Here is a 16666-nt window from a genome sequence, read left to right on the forward strand (position 1 = left end):
TGTAGAGCCGTTATTCGTACTCGCGGTAGTCGCCAGCTAGTGTTTATAATTTTATCGTTGAATTCGTCGCAAAATAGGTTTTGTGGAGAGAAGAAAGCACGTTTGAGGCACGCCCGAGCCCATTAGCCAGCATGTGCGGAAAGCAATGTCTGTTTCACAGCCATAGGCAACGCACGATTGGCCGTCACCAAGAGGTTCTATTGGTTCCTGTGAAAATAGCATGGGCAAGGTGAGACAACAGTGGGTAACAGGAGGACAGTGAATATCATTTGCATATAGAGGTGAAGTGTGAGTAGGAGTGCCATCATCGGACACTGCAGAACCAATCATGGGATTCACGGCGCGAGCATGCGTTAAATCGCTCCAAATGCTACCGTTAAGTCACCATCAGGTAAAACGATGTAGCCGTTTTATTTCCAGCAGTTTTTTTATCCATGTATGGCTGATAGCAAAATGGAAGAGCAACTTGGAGGTTGGCAAAAGGAGGGAGGGCACGCAAATAAATTGCAAATGAGCAGCACGGTAGACACAATTGACACCGAGCCGGCAATATTCACACCAACGTTATATATCGTCCTCGGGACCGTCCTCGATCATCTTTGCATAGTCTTCGTAACTTGCAAATGTCGGCAAACTTCTCAGCTTCTTCCGTTTTTCACGTTTGGACTCGTTCTCCTGTTTCCGCTTCTTTGCACTACCGAAGCCATTCCATTGTTCTTCGCCGTGGTCGCCGTCTTCGTCAGCGATTCCGTCACACTCGATGAGACCTTGAGAAACTTCATCCAAGCCGAGGAGATCTTCATTGTCCGAGGCCTCAACCATGGAGAAATCATCGCCAGAACCACCATCTTCGTCTTCTTCATCTTCAACCTCCTCATCCTCCCCATCGGAATCATCAAGATCAGAAGCGACGCTGTCGCTATCCGCCATGAGGTCTTCATCTCCTGCCACATGAGGCATGGTGGCTCGCATAGCCTGTTTACAAGATAAGTTGAGCTACGGATGCAAAGATAGCAAGGGGAACCTAGTACCTTCCATATATCTGCTTCTTCGGCGTCACTGTCTTCGTCGTCATCGCGTTCAGCATCATCTACGTCTTTGTCCTGCGCTTCCTCCAACTCACTCGCTGAAGCATCCACGTCAGAAGCATCATCCGATTCCTCTGCATCACTATCCCCTTCGCCGGTATGGGCGGTTTTTTTCTTGTCCTTTTCACGTTTCCTCAAAAAGTGTTTATGGAAGAAGACCTTAAGTGACTTTAGCACGGTCTCGGTCACCAAACAAGCAGGTCGTTACCTCGTCAACAGGGATATCCTGTAACGGCCTACTCAAAAATTTCTCGTCGTTCGGTAGAGCACCGCCAGATGATTCGCCTTTCAATAGCTTCACCCCGATCTTGTCGTTTGCGCTGGCTGCAGGCTGCATGGCGCTGGAGCCTTTTGTCTTGATTTTTTTGGGATTTTTGTAGACGAAACGATCGAGGAAATGAGAAAGGGTATTTAAAGACAGATCTGGGTTTGACGTGATAGGTTGGCCAGAGAGGAGTTGTTGTGCATGTAAGGAGACAGCCGGATGATAATGGTGTACGAGGGGAATCTAAGAACGACGTGAGGACTTGTAAGATCAATATACAGGAGAGATTACCAATTCGAACAAGGGAGAGGCTGAGGGGTGTGCAAACTGCGGGTCTCGTTTTCGTGGATCATATCGTTCTTCAGAAGTGGAATGGGATCCCCTGGAAAAGTCTCGCAAGCCTGAAACTGTACTGAACAACTGGGAACAAAGTCAGGTGGGCCATCAAATAGGTTAGCAAGGGCGCCTTACTTCTCCTAGGAGGTATAATCCTCCTACAATGAACTCGGTCCCGCCAGCACTGCCACTGGCAAGAACTTGTACGAACCGGCGAACAAAGCTCTTCACACGTTCTAAGTTGTCATCGGCCTTGAGAGATTTAAAGAGTAGGTTCAAGTACATGGTCTGTTTTGAGGATGAGGCAAGGCGACCATCGTGTAAAGACTGGTACAATGTTCGATAATATCGATCCACAATGCTCTTCGAGAGTGCAGAAGATGAAGACTCGGGTAAGTGGGAGAGTGAAGATGATATCTGCTGAATAAGGAGTAGGGCTTGCAAAGAGGTGTTGAATGTTGAGGTATGTGTGATGAGGAACAGGGTGTCTATATGTTTGTTCAAGCTTGTCGGAGAGAACATCAGGTGAGCATATACCACGCTTGAGAAACTTACCTGGCATCCGATGGTCCTAACTTTGCATAGGGCAACGCGCGATTCACACCTGTCAATATGGCAGAAATCGATTTTGAAAACGCATCTTCAACTTCCACAAAACCACCATCACCGACGACCTCTTTCGTTGTCTTCCGCTTCTTTTTCTTCCCTATGATTTCTCCGTCTTGTTCTTCAATGTTTTCCTTCTTGCCAGACGATCGACTCTCCCCCAATAAATCCTTGAACATCTGGAAATACACATCGATGACTTGTACAGCAACATCTTTGTCCCCCGGAACAAACACAATCTGGTTGAGTGTTATCGTTGCGTAATAGCGCGCATGGTCATTGCTCGTTCTCTTTGTGGCTCCGTCAGGCTTCGTTTTTGGTTTTGGTTTTGGTTTTGGTTTTGGCTTGGAAGTCGAGACGGTCGTCTCGTCGGTGAAGCGGATATGCGTATTGGTACTTGGCGCAGTGGCAGGTGTCGCGATGCTTGGTCGAAGGATGAGGGAGGTCATCTCGCGTACGACAACACCTTTCATAGATGGGTGAGCTTGTAGAAGTTGAAGGAGGTGATAGGATGCGCGAGAACATATGGATTTTTCAGAATCACCCTAGGTATCATGATTAGTGGATTGCTTCACAGCTTGGATTGTTTCCACTCACCAGCTTGTTTACCAGTAGCCTAAGTAGATTATGCTCCTGCTCAGGTTTGTCGCGAAGGAGCATGTAAGTTAAGGAGAGTGCTTGGGTGCGCACATATGCCAAGGGATCCATTGAAAGGACCTGGAAAATGTGAGCTCCTGCACTCGAACACGATTAGAATCCCACCTCTAGGGTTTGGAGGATAGAGAAAAAATACTTCTTCAGCCAATCCTCGAAGTACCAAATGAGAACATGATCATCCTTGACGCCCTGGTGTGATAGAGGCTGATCACGGAAATACCTAAGCAACCATCAAAATTTTATCCGCGAAAGCAGCATGTCCATACGCACTTTAACTTCCGGTTGGGCGCGCCACCTCCAACCCACCAATCGAGTATACAGCGCAAGGCCTTAAGACTCTCTTCCCGACCTCCTTTTCCTTTTCCTCGTTCGGCCATACCCTTCAGAGTTTCCAACGCTTTGGTGTTGTGTAATGGGCTACTTTGCACGAGGAGCGTAAGAGCACTGAGCCTGTCTGACAACGTGCCTGAGTGCAAAATTTTCTGCAAGAATGCATAATCTGAGCTGGAGGATGTAACTGTTGAGGATGACCCAGATTGGTATGTCTCTACTGCCTTCGCATGAAGAGATGCGCCGCGCTCCATCAGGGAGGACAGTTTGGCAGATGTGACGGGTGGGAGAGCGGTAGATGACCCAGATAGCTTGTGTGCATTTTGATACCATAGAGGAGACGCCTCGATTTGAGGTTTTTTCGCGACTTTGGAGACATCAGCGCGAGCTGATGTTGGCATTGTTTTATCTTCGAAAGTTTGTGCAAGTGACTGCGAAACACTATGGACAGTTGCTTATACTGAAAGGGTAATAGCTTAGATAATCATCCAGTGTTTGGCACGAACAATTCATCCCGGGCCAAGGGTATATCTTTGGTGGATGCGCACGAGCACGAGCACGGGCAGCAAAATAATGCTTGCTTGTAACCATACACAAGCACTATTTCACTGCCCGTGCGCTTCTTATCGCTTAATGGTTGCGACTAGAAAAAAGCAGCATGTGATGATCTGTGGAAGCGACCGTGGAGGAGAGAGTCAGCTTGAGGCGGAAGGGACCTATGAATGAAGAAACTGAACGGGAGCAACCCATCTCTTATAACTTTTCGATGCTGGGCGATATCCTAGATTCAGCATGTCATCACAGGACGATATGATCGACGCGGTCGGAACACAACCTCGACATCTACAACTTCAAGCTTCAACATCAAACGCTGAGCTCTAATACTCGAACGTATTGGGGACCGAGAACGACTTGAGTGTGTAGCCTCACTCTGGCTCCGGCGAGTCCATATCTCCTTCTTCGTAACAAACACCAATCTGAAAAAGCGACGTTACACATAGTACTAGGGTCTGTATGTCTCAACTCTGTCCCACAATTGCAACAGTCAGAATCCAGGCTTCACGGATCAGCCTCGCGTTCCTAAATTCGCTGTTATTGTAGGTTCAGCACTTCTGAAGTCACTCGTATGAATGGATTGACTAGGACTCGTCATCTGATTGTGTCGTCATAGTCCCTGCGTCAGTACGATCAGGCCTGGGTGCTATGCATGAAGTGACGTTTATTTCATGGCACACAATGTCCGCATCTTGGTGCCCCGGGTCAGATTTTCTGGATTGCGCATTTGCAAATCCGTGCCCAGACATCGTGGAGACTCCTCATTTCGTATCCAGAGACCGAGAGCGACATACACGCCTAGGAGAACGACGGGGGGTTCAACGTTCAGGCACGGTCTCTCCCTATCCTTCCTACTTTGCAGCCGATATCGATACAACAGTGTATGCCTTGCATATTATTATATGTCTATATGTCTTGGCTATCTACGACATGGCCGTCGTTCCTATTTAACAGCTGTTGACTCTATGGAAAGGCTGCAGAATCAGCCCCTGTTCTGAATTAACAATATCCACATTCAGCGCTTCTTACCCAGACTCCGAGGGGTTCCATGCACTATCCTATGAGTCAACTGTCCATCATCTGACTATGTAGTCATCATCACTAGATCGCATGCAAGCCTGGTCGCTCATGAAGTAGCCTTTATTTGACAGCGGTTGTCTGAATGAATAATCCACTTTCGCTCTACCGCCGAGGCGAGATTCGCTATTATTGTATGTTCAGCACTTCTGACCCAGAGGTATGTCACGCACTACCCTGTGAGCGAAGGGACTGACTATCATCTGACTATGTAGTCAAGGCTGTTGGATTACGGGCCTGGGTGCGCAAATTACCTCTAAGCGCCCACGGTGACCCCATCTTCTGTTCCAGATGACGGTCATATCCGTGCCCAGACACCGTGATGGCTTCATGCTATTTTATTTTCTTCCCAGCAAGGAACCATTGGTGTCCGCACTATCCTCCGGATAGGGGTTTCCTAGAGATTTAAAAGCAAGACTCGTTTGCTACTTGGCTTTCATCGCTTCAACGACCTTCTACCAAAGTGAGTCACAGTTAGCAGCACGTCCATGGCTTCTCATGTTCATTCTCGCACGTTGCAGCAACCATGTCCACATTAGCAGCTGTCTCGCAGTCCGCGAATATGTCCGACCTTCTGCCCACCCACTTCGTCGGGACCACCATGAACGCAGTGCAAAACGATGAGGGGAAATTCCGCGTCTACTTCCAAAACAAAGACTACCAGATCTACGAAATGTCGTTGAACGACCCGAAGAGCACGGCCTACACCCTGCTCAAACTCACGAACAGCAACATTCCCGCTGCTCGTATCAACACGCCCATCGCAGCCGTGGCGAGTAACGACTTAGAAGAGGTATGTGTTTTGAGGCCAACCGTTCCGTGCCTTGTGGTCTCATTCTCATCTTACTATTACAGATCCGCGTTTTTTACATCACCGTGGACAGCCGTGTGCAGGAGATTTGTCACTCCAAGCGCCATGGTTGGCAGAAAGGCGCGACCATCGGCACCGCTGTTGAGAACAGCACCTGCTTGTATGCGCAAGGCCGGTTCGTTCACAATGAGACCCTGCTCAGGGTTGGGTTCCAGTCTGCAACCGCTCCACAGACCATCACAGAAGGTTGCGCTACAAAAGACGAATGGAAGATCCGTGTACTCTAAATTGGATGGCGTACTTCTGCTTCCATGCCCAGAAAGTGATTGTGTTACGGGATTATAGTATCGGTATCAAATGTATATGTACTATATAAGGCAGTATGACGTGTGTGGCTTGAATTGACAGTTTCAAACTCGTGACTGAGATCTTTGCGGCCCTCTAAGCTTTTGTGTAATAGGGCTTTATAATTGTTCGACGGGGATTGAAATATTGATGGATCATGGGATAGGAATGAGTAAGTGGGGGTTGTTCACTAAAGATATATATGTACAGTAAGGACATGCTTTTATATCTAAGTGAGTGGCAGTACTATCGGTGCAACGGGAACTCGGTATACTTCGAACCGGTACAAAGGGAATTCTATAGCCGGATGCACGTTGACTCTCACCCAGAAACACCTTAGACTGTTTAGTACTGGCCCAGTTCTGGGATGTCGCAGGACTCCATCACATGAGCGACACAGGCATATGAACTCGTAGGACCGTGGGACGAATAGTATCGAAAAGTTCGAATGGCGGCAGTCTGTCTGGCATGTCTTTGTCGCACGTATGCTTGACATGTCGCGAAGCTCAAAAGTTTGCACTATAAAATACTTCACGTACTTTGAACAAGTAACATACTAAGCATAATGGTCATGGTACAATCCACTCCTCGAGTCTGGCTGAGTAAGTTGGGATGCAACTCCTCGCCGTGCGGTTCATTGAATGCCTACAGTTACTGGTTCTTCCACTGGGTTCGGCAGGGCGATGGTGGAAGAAGTCCTGCTTAATGGCGAGATTGCTGTCGCGACTCTGCGCAAGCCCTCCGTCCTCGATGATCTCGTCGCCAGATACCCGCGCACCCAGCTCTTAGTACTTCCACTGGATGTGACAAATGAGGTGCAGGTCAAATCTGCCTTTGTGCAGGCCAAGGACACCTTTGGACGAGTCGATGTAGTGTATAACAACGCGGGGCAGTTGTTGATTCAGGAGCTGGAGGGGGTACCAATGGACCGTGCCAGGGCGCTGATGGATGTCAATTTCTGGGGTGCAGTAACGGTGAGCTTCGAGGCGGTCAGATTCTTTAGAGAGGTGAATCCGAAGGGTGCTGGAGGAATGCTCGTCCAAGTATCAAGCATGGCAGCAACCACCGCCCACCCGATGGTCGGGTTCTATAACTGCACGTGAGTGGGTCGACGCTGTCTGATTAAATGTCGCTGAGGCATTTGGTGTTCGTAGGAAAGCGGGTAATGTTGCTTGTGGCAGACTGTGTGACTTTATCTCACCACCGCTGTGTAGCCTTGGATTCGTTCACCGAAGTTCTGGCACAGGAGCTCCTTCCCGCTTGGAACATTCGGGTGAGTAACTACAGACAACAGTTTCCGAGGGCTGAGCACTGAGTGGTCATACAGTTCGTGAATGTCCACCCAGGCACAACGCGTACGCCCATATTGTCAAGTGAGATACTAGAGCCTCCAGCATTGTATGCATCGGAACCAACAGCTTTGACGACTAAGATACGAGCTGAATGGGATCCGCTCAACCCAAGCGATGCGATCAGTGTTGAAGCTGTGACGAAGCGCATTTGGTCGGTGACACGGATGGGCAACGAGGACCTGCGGAAAGGTATACAAGATGGCATTCCAGGCCTCGTAAACATGCATACAGGGATGGACTCTCTGGAGAGTGTGCATGCAAAAATCGGGCGACTGCAGGGTGAGCTGATGTGGAATATGAAGGTTCATTATGAGTACTAGTCTGTTCACAATGAAGGCCTCAGGGAGGCTGCACATGACCCAAACGTCATGCGTCACGGAGTCGGACTGCGTTTGAAGTCATTGAGTCACTACTTTTAACTTCCCACATCAGAACTGATATCTAGAAAAATAGCCACATCAACTACATACATAGGCGTCCGAGTTTTTCTTCATTGCCCTGTGTGATTGTCTATGACCTTGTTTGGCTTGACGCTCTTTCGAGTCGCTGGCCATTCGACAATCCTCTCGCCGTTGGCCTGCGCACCCTCTGCCCTTCCGACAACACTATATCATTCAAGCCAGCTATGTGTCGGAACGTCATCGTCAACAGCCATAGGGCTTTAGCTGGTGATGGTTTGCTGTTCTGGATGCCTCCGAATATAGCAACTATGAACCGTACCTTCTGCATGCAGGCCTGAGTGTGCACAAACTGACACTTATTTGATGGCGCACAATGACCGCATCTTGGGCAATGTATTTTCTGGATCATGGTCAGATCCGTGTCCAGACACCGCGGAGACCACTCATTTCATTTATCCTTGAAGTGGGTTTGGTGCGACTCAAGTACCTTCGCGAGGGGCGCACATTTTCTAGCCCAGAGGTATGTCACGCGCTACCTTGTGAGCAATGCGACTGACTATCATCTGACGTATGTAGTTGGATTACATGTGGGCCCGGGTGCGCATAGTACTTCTGAGGGCCTACGGTGACCTCATCTTCTGTTCCAGATTCTGTAGATGACGGTCAGATTCGTGCCCAGACATCGTGATGGCTCCATGCTATTTCATTTTCTTCTCAGAAAGGAATCATCCATATCCGCACTATTCTTCAGATAGGAGTTTCCTAGAGGTTAAAAGTAAGACTCGTTGGCAACTTGACTTTCATCGCTTCAACGACCTTCTACCAAAGTGAGTCACAGTTAGCAGCACGTCCATAGCTTCTCATGTTCATTCTCGCACGTTGCAGCAACCATGTCCACATCAGCAGCTGTCTCGCAGTCCGCGAATATGTCCGACCTTCTGCCCACCCACTTCGTCGGGACCACCATGAACGCAGTGCAAAACGATGAGGGGAAATTCCGCGTCTACTTCCAAAACAAAGACTACCAGATCTACGAAATGTCGTTGAACGACCCGAAGAGCACGGTCTACACCCTTCTCAAACTCACGAACAGCAACATACCTGCTGCTCGTATCAACACGCCCATCGCAGCTGTGGCGAGTAACGACTTAGAAGAGGTATGTGTTTTGAGGCCAGCCGTGCCGTGCCTTGTCATCTCATTCTCATTTCACTATTACAGATCCACGTTTTTTACATCACTGTGAACAGCCTTGTGCAGGAGATTTGTCACTCCAAGCCTCATGGTTGGCAAAAAGGCGCGACCATTGGCATCGCTGTTGAGAACAGCACCTGTTTGTATGCGCAAGACCGATCTAGCCACGATACCAGTGCCAGTCACCATGAGGCCATGCTCAGAGTCGGATTTCAGTCTGTGGTTGCTCCCCAGACTATCACAGAAGCTTATCGTCTGAAAGACGAGTGGAAGACGCGTGTACTCTAAACTTGGAGAGAATGTCAGTGTACGTTACTCAGATGCCAAGAACGTGAAGAAGTTACGGGGTCAAAAATGTTGTATGTACTGTATGCAGTAAACTTCTCATGCTGTCTCGAAGATGAACATTTTAACCCGCCGTCGGTTGTGCCACTAAGCCCCCTAACGGAGGTGAGCAATGTCCCAACATCAACGGGCTAGTGATGGCACAAAAATCATTATCGGACGAGTCTATCACGAAGAAAGACGAGTCGTTATGAGTTCTGCATCTCTTTCACGGCACTACACCCTTTCATGCGTCCAGAATTAATTTGGATCAGCAAAGCTGCGGTGTTGATTAGCAAGTAACGGTGTACACATATGATTCTCGTACTGTAGGTTTTGGTGGGCCTGGCTCAAGCCTAGCTTAGGGGCACTTTTAGCGGATAGTGTGCTACTACGTTAGTCCGGCTAGCCAACTTCACACTCACTTAAGTTACAGTGCTCACTTCACATCATTCATCGTAATTCTAAATTTTGTCAGCAAAAATTACTATGTAAGTTGACACATCACAAGTCAGCTAGGATTACACCACACGTTTCCCCACCGATCTTGCGCTGTGCCTGTACTCCCACTGCCGAACACACCCTGTTTCCCGTCGATAAATCCGACACCGTAGCTCGACGCTGCATTGAACCGTGCAGTTGGGCACTTCATCCCCAAAAAAATCGGACATGCGCGATCAGCAGCGCTGCAAACTTCCAGACAAGGCAAGACCGTTTGGTATGAGTACGAAACGTTGGGCAGGAAAGAGTTGCGTTCGTTAGAGCCGCTCTGAGGCAGAGTCAATGCCGGCATTGGGGACGATGGCGAGGAAGAACTCGATGGGGGCTCGGCGCATCGCGGGAAGGACACGGAACATAACCAAGTACGATATGCTTCCTGGCAGCTTTCACAGGTCTGCAAAGGAGAGTATAAGTCGCGCCCGCATGCAAATGTGAGAAGCATGGTCGTGAAGTTGGTCATATACTGAAGAAGGGGGTCTGATACGCTCTGTGGGAGATTTGAAGAGTCGTATGATGATGCAGGGGATTGAGGGAAGAGAAGAGGAACAGCGTATGACGTAGATGGACAAAATGGAAGGGAGTGCACGAGGGGGCAGGGGAATGATGCTGATACGGAGACATAAGCGAACGTATGCTACACCAAGGAGGAAAGGAAACGTACGAGATTTGGTAGTGAAATATATGGGTCCGCTCAGTTTTACCTGGTCCTGGATAACATATGCAGTGTAGTTTGTGCTCGGTGTCAAGCCATCAATAAGCCACTGAGACCTCCACCCATCGTTGTTGCGCAGCCAGAGATCGTTGCTCACTACCAAGCCTGAGGAGGATGTAGAGTTAATGCCACATGCTGTCTGCATGCCAGATGCAAGACCAGAGGAAGTGGGCGCAATGACGAGAGAGAATGCGGGAGGTGATGATGGCGGTGAAGGGATTGAAAGGTTGGCAGGAGGAAGTGTATAGTTGGGATACGTTGGTGGCGAGGATTCTGTGGGTGAGAATGGATGCGAATATATCAGAGCCTGCGTATTGGTAGTATCTCCGAGGAAGGGGAGTGCAGGAATTAGTCCATGCACGAGAGCTACTGGCAGTATAAACTATTGAATTCAGTGTTTATTCGATGTACATACCTCCTGTCGATGTAACAACTTGGAATGAGGTCTGACCGACATTTTGTACGACTAATGATCCACCTTGCTGTGTGGTGCCAGTCCAATTCCCGAATCCGCTATACAATTGGATTTCAAAAATATCGGTGGTAGACGCTGTGTCGTTATTCACGAGAAATGTTGGAGATGTCGTTCCAGTTGAGCAAATGGCGATGGATACCGTCAGCTGCTGAGCCTGTGGAAGAGAAAATGTGGGATCACTAGACAGAGAAGCTCCGGAAAAAGAATACAAAGTATCGAGAGTAAGTGACTCTTGTGCACTGACTTGAGCGAGTGTTGCATGTATAAGATACCAAAGAAACCGCGAAAGTGTATGCATCGATGAAGCCCGTCGATGTCGCGATCAGCTGCTACCAGTGAGAGCTGTGGGACTTGGCAACGGATGTCGTTGTCGGGTATGTTGAAGTGGCTGCTTGGCCCTGGTGGCTGCACATGATGGCTATTACTAGAACTGTTTTGGTCATGCTCAAACTTAAGCTTCAGTCAATTATTATAGTTCATTCATGCATTGACCTGCCAGACCTCTTCGACTCAGTCTGGTGTCTTTCGATATACAAAATTGAGCAGCGGGTTGGCCGCGGGACTTGTAGGAACGGTATGTTTCGTTTTTTCCTCTTTTTTTTTTGAGTCAGCCATCTGTGGAGTGACGAGTCACATTTACTTCGATCGTAGAGAGGTTCACTGAGAACCGAGTGCGACGTTGCACACACAGTATGTTAATCTCATTTTTGATGAATCTGTGCTGAATGTCTTGTTAAGAGTTTTAGGTCACGACAGCGCTCACCACCATGATGTAAAATTTCCCAAAGATACCGCGACCCTACCTTGCCGATTTTGGTCTCGCCATTCTAGTATCTGTGATCCCAAGACTAGGGTCTGCACAAACATAAAACACACCATCAATGAGGGAACGACGTCCCTCGTGAATGTAAATACACATCAACGTTTAGCGATTCATGCCGTTCTCTTGGTCCATTCCCTCATGTTCTGCTGTTCAAGATTCACAGTGCAGTCATCGCGATAACTTCGTGTTGTTGGCCTAGACTCTAATATAGTATCTCGCGCTTCAAGACCGTCCTATCCTTTTTGGTACGACGAGGAACTCCATTACTCGATGCTGGGCCCCGGCGAATATCTTACACGACGACGATGCTCCATTTGCTGTCGTCGCTGTATACTTCAACGTCTCGTCTCATAATACCCTGGAAGTATGATCTTTTTGGTTAACACTTACCTACGATTATCTGATAATCAGTGCCTTTCTTTCAGAGGTGCGATATAGTATCGCATCTATTTATTCTTTTACACTGATCAATACGTTGATAGTAACAGTTGTCATCATCGCTAGCTCGATTGGAACAGCATCCTCTTGCTAATCTCAATGAATCCTGGAATCTCGTAACATTCTTAATCTCGAAGACCATTCGGACTACATTTGGGTTCCTCTGAAGCGGCAGCAGCTGTCTTTTTCAACTTCGCTTCTCATAACGTAGCTTGCGTTCTGATGATTTCACGTGGTATTTCTATTGTTTCTGGCCCAGGTGCGAGTGTTGACAAAAACACAGGTTCAGCTTTTTACCATACGGAAGATCTCTAATCTGATGGCCTAGGAACGATCCTTCCCAGTACTTAAAGTGTAACTCAGTTGCCCTGGTATAAAACGCGGCAGACTGACATATGTCTATCAATATGCAAGCTCAAACCAATACGTTGATCTTCACAATCCAGAATCTTGCAGATGAGCCCTTCTTGCGTCCCATCGTGATAATCTGCGATGAAGGCCGGCGTTCCTACCGTATCCACCTTTCTCGAATCCGTTCGCAAGACCAAGGTCGTAATAACAACTTGTCACATGTTGGTTTTCATTGAAAATTCATACATCATGGAAAGTTGCCTATTTGCCGCAACTCTCGTGTGGATACTTAACAAACACTCGCCCAAAAAGGCGTTTTTGCTAAGCTCGCATTCAGTTTGTTGAATCTTGATGCATTCTAGTATCCCCCCATCACTCTTCAAAGACCGTCAAAGGGTAATGTACGTGCAGTTACGATCGAACTTGAGGGGTTCTCAGACACCATACAGGGCGTTGCCCAACGTTATGCGAATAGGGATTCTACAAAAGGTAGCCAACAACCATATACACCCCAAGAGACAATTTCTTCCTCATAATTTTGCCCTTGGTAACGGAATTGCATCCATGATAACATCTGGACACTCGTATTGAATCCAGTGACCGATACCGGTAAGAGCTCTAGCATTCAATCTTTCCACGTCACGAGGAATGTGTTCGGTCTTACAAATACCAACGCCGAACTTTGGATCTGACACAAGCACGGCGATCTCCACATGAGGGGGGATGTTTTTGAGCAGGCCCTTAAAAGACCAAGGACTGTTTTGCTATTCGAGGCCCAGTCAGCAATGCTCCCCATTTCGACAGCTGTGAAATTACCCGAAAAACCTCGACCGCCGTACGATCGCACATGGATAATCCCAGCGTTCTTAACACGCAGTCACGGCGTGACCAAGCAGGATTCTTAGCCATATGCACGTCGACGGGCTTGATATTCGCTGTTTCCTTTAGAAATAGATTTAAGTTCATCTTGTTCTGTTCCTCTGTAAACTCAAGGCCAGGATCGAGGAGTATAACGGTGGTTTCTTTCTTTTTGGGCAAGAATGGCAAGAGAGATACTGCCACTGTACCCCCGAAAGAATGACCGATGATTACGTCGTAGGATGTGTCCATGACGAAATATGGTCGGAGGTCCTCTGCAAAGGCGGATATACGGTAGTCGGTATTACCCTGTCTCCCTGCATGCGCAAGAAGATTCGGGGCCACAATAAAGAAACCTGATCAATCTATTAACAGGGAACTTGAAGAACGTCACTATAGTATACCTTCTGCCACCAATAGTTGAGCGAGACCCTCCCAGGAATTCGATGACATAGTAATGCCATGAATGAGCAGAGCTCGTCTGGTAGCGGTGGGGGAACCCCACTGGGTCGCTGAAATGGTCATCTGTGCAGGCTGATATCAAGCTTTTGAGAGCGGAGAAGGATGTTGGAATGAGGTTCGGAACTCAGTCCCCATTTTTAAAGGTTGAGGGAGTACCTATACCGGCAAATAGAATAGTTTTGGTGTAAGGTTTTTGACATGCCCGTGGCATATTGAAACCTAAATTACAGAATCAAATCATACGTTTATCGAACGTTGGATAGTGGACTTCCGAAGACGTCGCTCGCTGAGAAGCGGGCCTGCGCCAGCTGTATCTGTAAAGGTGGGCTCAGGCGGCGAGATGACTACACGCGGTGAGAAAACAGGTTAGGGATATGACGTGGCAACCTAAATGCGAAAAAGTCAAACGGAGGGGAGTGTAGAAAACTGCTATCAGTGACTTCGGATAAAACTTGACATAAAACTAATACTCTATCGAATTGCTGTGAAGCAGTCCGGCGGTGCGACCGCACGGTCAAGCTGCTTTGATTATATCATTACTTCCCAATAATTTTTTGATCATCTAGTATCACAAAGACGGCGGTAAGAAGGATACCCCTCCAGAACAAAGACTGACATGACTTACAGGTAGGTCGACCTCAGCATTAGCAGTGGTCTGATACCTGGTACTACTGCCTAGTGGCTTATTTGTTTCTCATGGAGTTGGATACACGTTGAGAGGCTAGTGACGTAAGCCTTGCTCTCCCGGAACGACCTATGTAGTATCTCACGGTGGCAGCGATTACCCCGCGCAATTCGCGCTGAAACAGAGCTCATTTCATCATTGGTCAACCTAGGGTGCACCCTCGGATGTGACTGACAATCGATAAGTACTAGTAAAGAAGGAAGTTCATTTCAGTTTTGAAGAAGCTGGGTGCTGGCACCGCAACTGGGGTGTCCGTGTGACACTTACCGACATTTGATTTTATTAGCACCCATGTGAGTCATTGAGCTCATCAAGCTCGGGTCACATAATTAGATCTCCAAAATTTCACGTTACTATAGTGCCCTGTTAATAACATTCCGAAGTAGATTGTCGGCTCCCTGAACAGGTGGGTACGTATGGACGGACCTTGACTATCATAGTGGCTAATTATGGAGGGCATTTCGCTTCCCCATACACCGATTTGGCTTCTGAATCCCGTCCTGTAGCGTAGCCTTTCCTTGACAGTACTTTGTTCTTCACATATCAATCATTCAATTTCTGTGTCTTTGGTTTGCTGAGTGAGATCACTGAGATGAGGACGCAATACACACATTATGATTACCAATAACTGGAACGTGGTGAACGACGCGAGGTGGAACCGCAAGGTAGGAGAAAAAGAAAAATCCAGGATGCAGTGAAGAACATAAATGCGCCAGGTAGCGATGACTGCCTACAAAACGAAGCCCGAGTTCAAGCCCAAGCCCAAGCAACCAGTTGAGCGTCCTTGGCAGGACCTGCCGCAGGCACCCAGATCTCCTACTAGTAGGAAAGGGTTTGTTACTACTAGGCACGCTAGAATGGTAGGTGACAGCTTCGAACAGTTCCGTGGCTCCCGCTCAGACCCTTACCGCACCGTTCTTCTCCGAGTCGTTCTGTTTAGTGGGAGTAAATGGATTGTGCATCACTGTAACCAAGTCTATACCTGGTCAGCTGCATTCAGTATTCATGACCCGCCTGCAGGGTAGTTCACAGGTTGTCGGGGACACCGAGAAGCTTCATCTCCAGGTTCGGTCAGCCTTTAATAAAATGGCCGAGTCATGAGCCAAACTCCATGATGTGCACGGCCGTTTCCGAACGACACTGGGAATCTTGCCACAGGGATTTGGCCGGTCTGTGGGAGGTCCATACAAACTGGATGCCTGCCAGTGGGTTACCGTGACTCGGATTCAGAAAGCGCCACGAAGTCGAGGCCGCCGCATGTCACTATCCTCCATCCTGCCTGGCTGCAGCCTGCAGCCATCAGGATCCCTACCCCCATCTCTTCTTATCTCTATGAGTCTCTCACGGTCTACTGCTTCTTCCTATGTATTTCCTACCAGCCTGCCAACGCCATGGTGTTATCTACAGTTCCCAGTCTACCACAGCTGTCATATCCTCCCTCCAGGTGACTAGAACCGTAACGACAAGCTGACACGGATGACGAGAATGACATGATGGTATTTGACATGCATCTGCATCATCGGCGGGATGCGTGATGGTGGTTGCGATGATAAACCAAACGTTCATACAGACCTTTGACTGCGCGGAACTTTCCGATTACAGATATGACCCCCCTATACGTTGCCCAGACGTGCCCTGGGCCAGACTTTGGCGTGGAGTGTGCACAGACTTCATACATTTCTGCATCTCTTCGAAATGCATGTCCATGCAGAGACGAAACTGGGTTGTACCATCACAGCCTAAAGTGAATGGTGAGCAGTTGTTGGGTATCGGTCACCATCTGTAGTTTGTTCCTGACACGATATAGGGGTTTTCTGATGTGAAGCACTGGTTAATAAATTAGAGCAGTTCTCCATAAAGGTATGACAGCCGCACTTGGCATGCTAGCCCTGTTAAACCTCGGACTGCGTCGTGACTCACCATTGCTCAAGCGCTCAAGCTTCAACCTTTACGCTAGAGACTAATATAACCATACAAGATGGTCGATTTCTGTGGTTTATCAGTAACTGACCTGAGACGCAG

The 16666-nt window shown here is 48.2% G+C and overlaps 6 protein-coding genes across 6 annotated transcripts; 3 read left to right on the forward strand and 3 right to left on the reverse strand.

The window, feature by feature from the left end:
* Nucleotides 1-190: 190 nt before the first annotated feature.
* On the reverse strand, nucleotides 191-3752 carry HD556DRAFT_1378036 (ribosome biogenesis protein). The gene is made up of 9 exons (XM_041303140.1): nucleotides 3223-3752; nucleotides 3058-3172; nucleotides 2893-3012; nucleotides 2245-2840; nucleotides 1825-2194; nucleotides 1645-1773; nucleotides 1297-1596; nucleotides 1032-1247; nucleotides 191-975 (listed from the first exon to the last, which is right to left on the reverse strand). The coding sequence occupies exons 1-9, from the start codon at nucleotides 3681-3683 to the stop codon at nucleotides 565-567; spliced, it is 2718 nt and encodes a 905-aa protein (XP_041159356.1). The 5' UTR covers nucleotides 3684-3752; the 3' UTR covers nucleotides 191-564.
* Nucleotides 3753-5440: 1688 nt separating this feature from the next.
* On the forward strand, nucleotides 5441-6012 carry HD556DRAFT_1444189 (uncharacterized protein; the record flags this gene model as incomplete). Its single annotated transcript, XM_041306739.1, has 2 exons — nucleotides 5441-5707; nucleotides 5770-6012. The coding sequence occupies 2 exons, from the start codon at nucleotides 5441-5443 to the stop codon at nucleotides 6010-6012; spliced, it is 510 nt and encodes a 169-aa protein (XP_041159357.1).
* Nucleotides 6013-6235: 223 nt separating this feature from the next.
* On the forward strand, nucleotides 6236-7507 carry HD556DRAFT_1378040 (uncharacterized protein). Its single transcript, XM_041303141.1, has 2 exons — nucleotides 6236-6672; nucleotides 6722-7507. Exons 1-2 carry the CDS (start codon nucleotides 6636-6638, stop codon nucleotides 7171-7173), a joined length of 489 nt encoding a protein of 162 aa, XP_041159358.1. The 5' UTR covers nucleotides 6236-6635; the 3' UTR covers nucleotides 7174-7507.
* A 965-nt stretch (nucleotides 7508-8472) lies between these two features.
* HD556DRAFT_541636 (uncharacterized protein) lies at nucleotides 8473-9310 on the forward strand. The gene is made up of 3 exons (XM_041310906.1): nucleotides 8473-8650; nucleotides 8709-8980; nucleotides 9043-9310. Exons 2-3 carry the CDS (start codon nucleotides 8714-8716, stop codon nucleotides 9301-9303), a joined length of 528 nt encoding a protein of 175 aa, XP_041159359.1. The 5' UTR covers nucleotides 8473-8650; nucleotides 8709-8713; the 3' UTR covers nucleotides 9304-9310.
* Nucleotides 9311-9791: 481 nt separating this feature from the next.
* HD556DRAFT_1527814 (stretch-activated Ca2+-permeable channel component-domain-containing protein) lies at nucleotides 9792-11452 on the reverse strand. Its single transcript, XM_041309362.1, has 3 exons — nucleotides 10968-11452; nucleotides 10502-10918; nucleotides 9792-10446 (listed from the first exon to the last, which is right to left on the reverse strand). The coding sequence occupies exons 1-3, from the start codon at nucleotides 11323-11325 to the stop codon at nucleotides 9851-9853; spliced, it is 1371 nt and encodes a 456-aa protein (XP_041159360.1). The 5' UTR covers nucleotides 11326-11452; the 3' UTR covers nucleotides 9792-9850.
* A 1717-nt stretch (nucleotides 11453-13169) lies between these two features.
* HD556DRAFT_1238880 (Alpha/Beta hydrolase protein) lies at nucleotides 13170-14022 on the reverse strand (the record flags this gene model as incomplete). The annotated part of the gene is made up of 3 exons (XM_041298001.1): nucleotides 13170-13403; nucleotides 13456-13853; nucleotides 13902-14022. 3 exons carry the CDS (start codon nucleotides 14020-14022, stop codon nucleotides 13170-13172), a joined length of 753 nt encoding a protein of 250 aa, XP_041159361.1.
* Nucleotides 14023-16666: the final 2644 nt, after the last annotated feature.

Source organism: Suillus plorans (genome assembly GCF_016647745.1).
Source record: "Suillus plorans strain S12 chromosome Unknown HD556scaffold_34, whole genome shotgun sequence".
Classification (NCBI taxonomy): domain Eukaryota; kingdom Fungi; phylum Basidiomycota; class Agaricomycetes; order Boletales; family Suillaceae; genus Suillus; species Suillus plorans.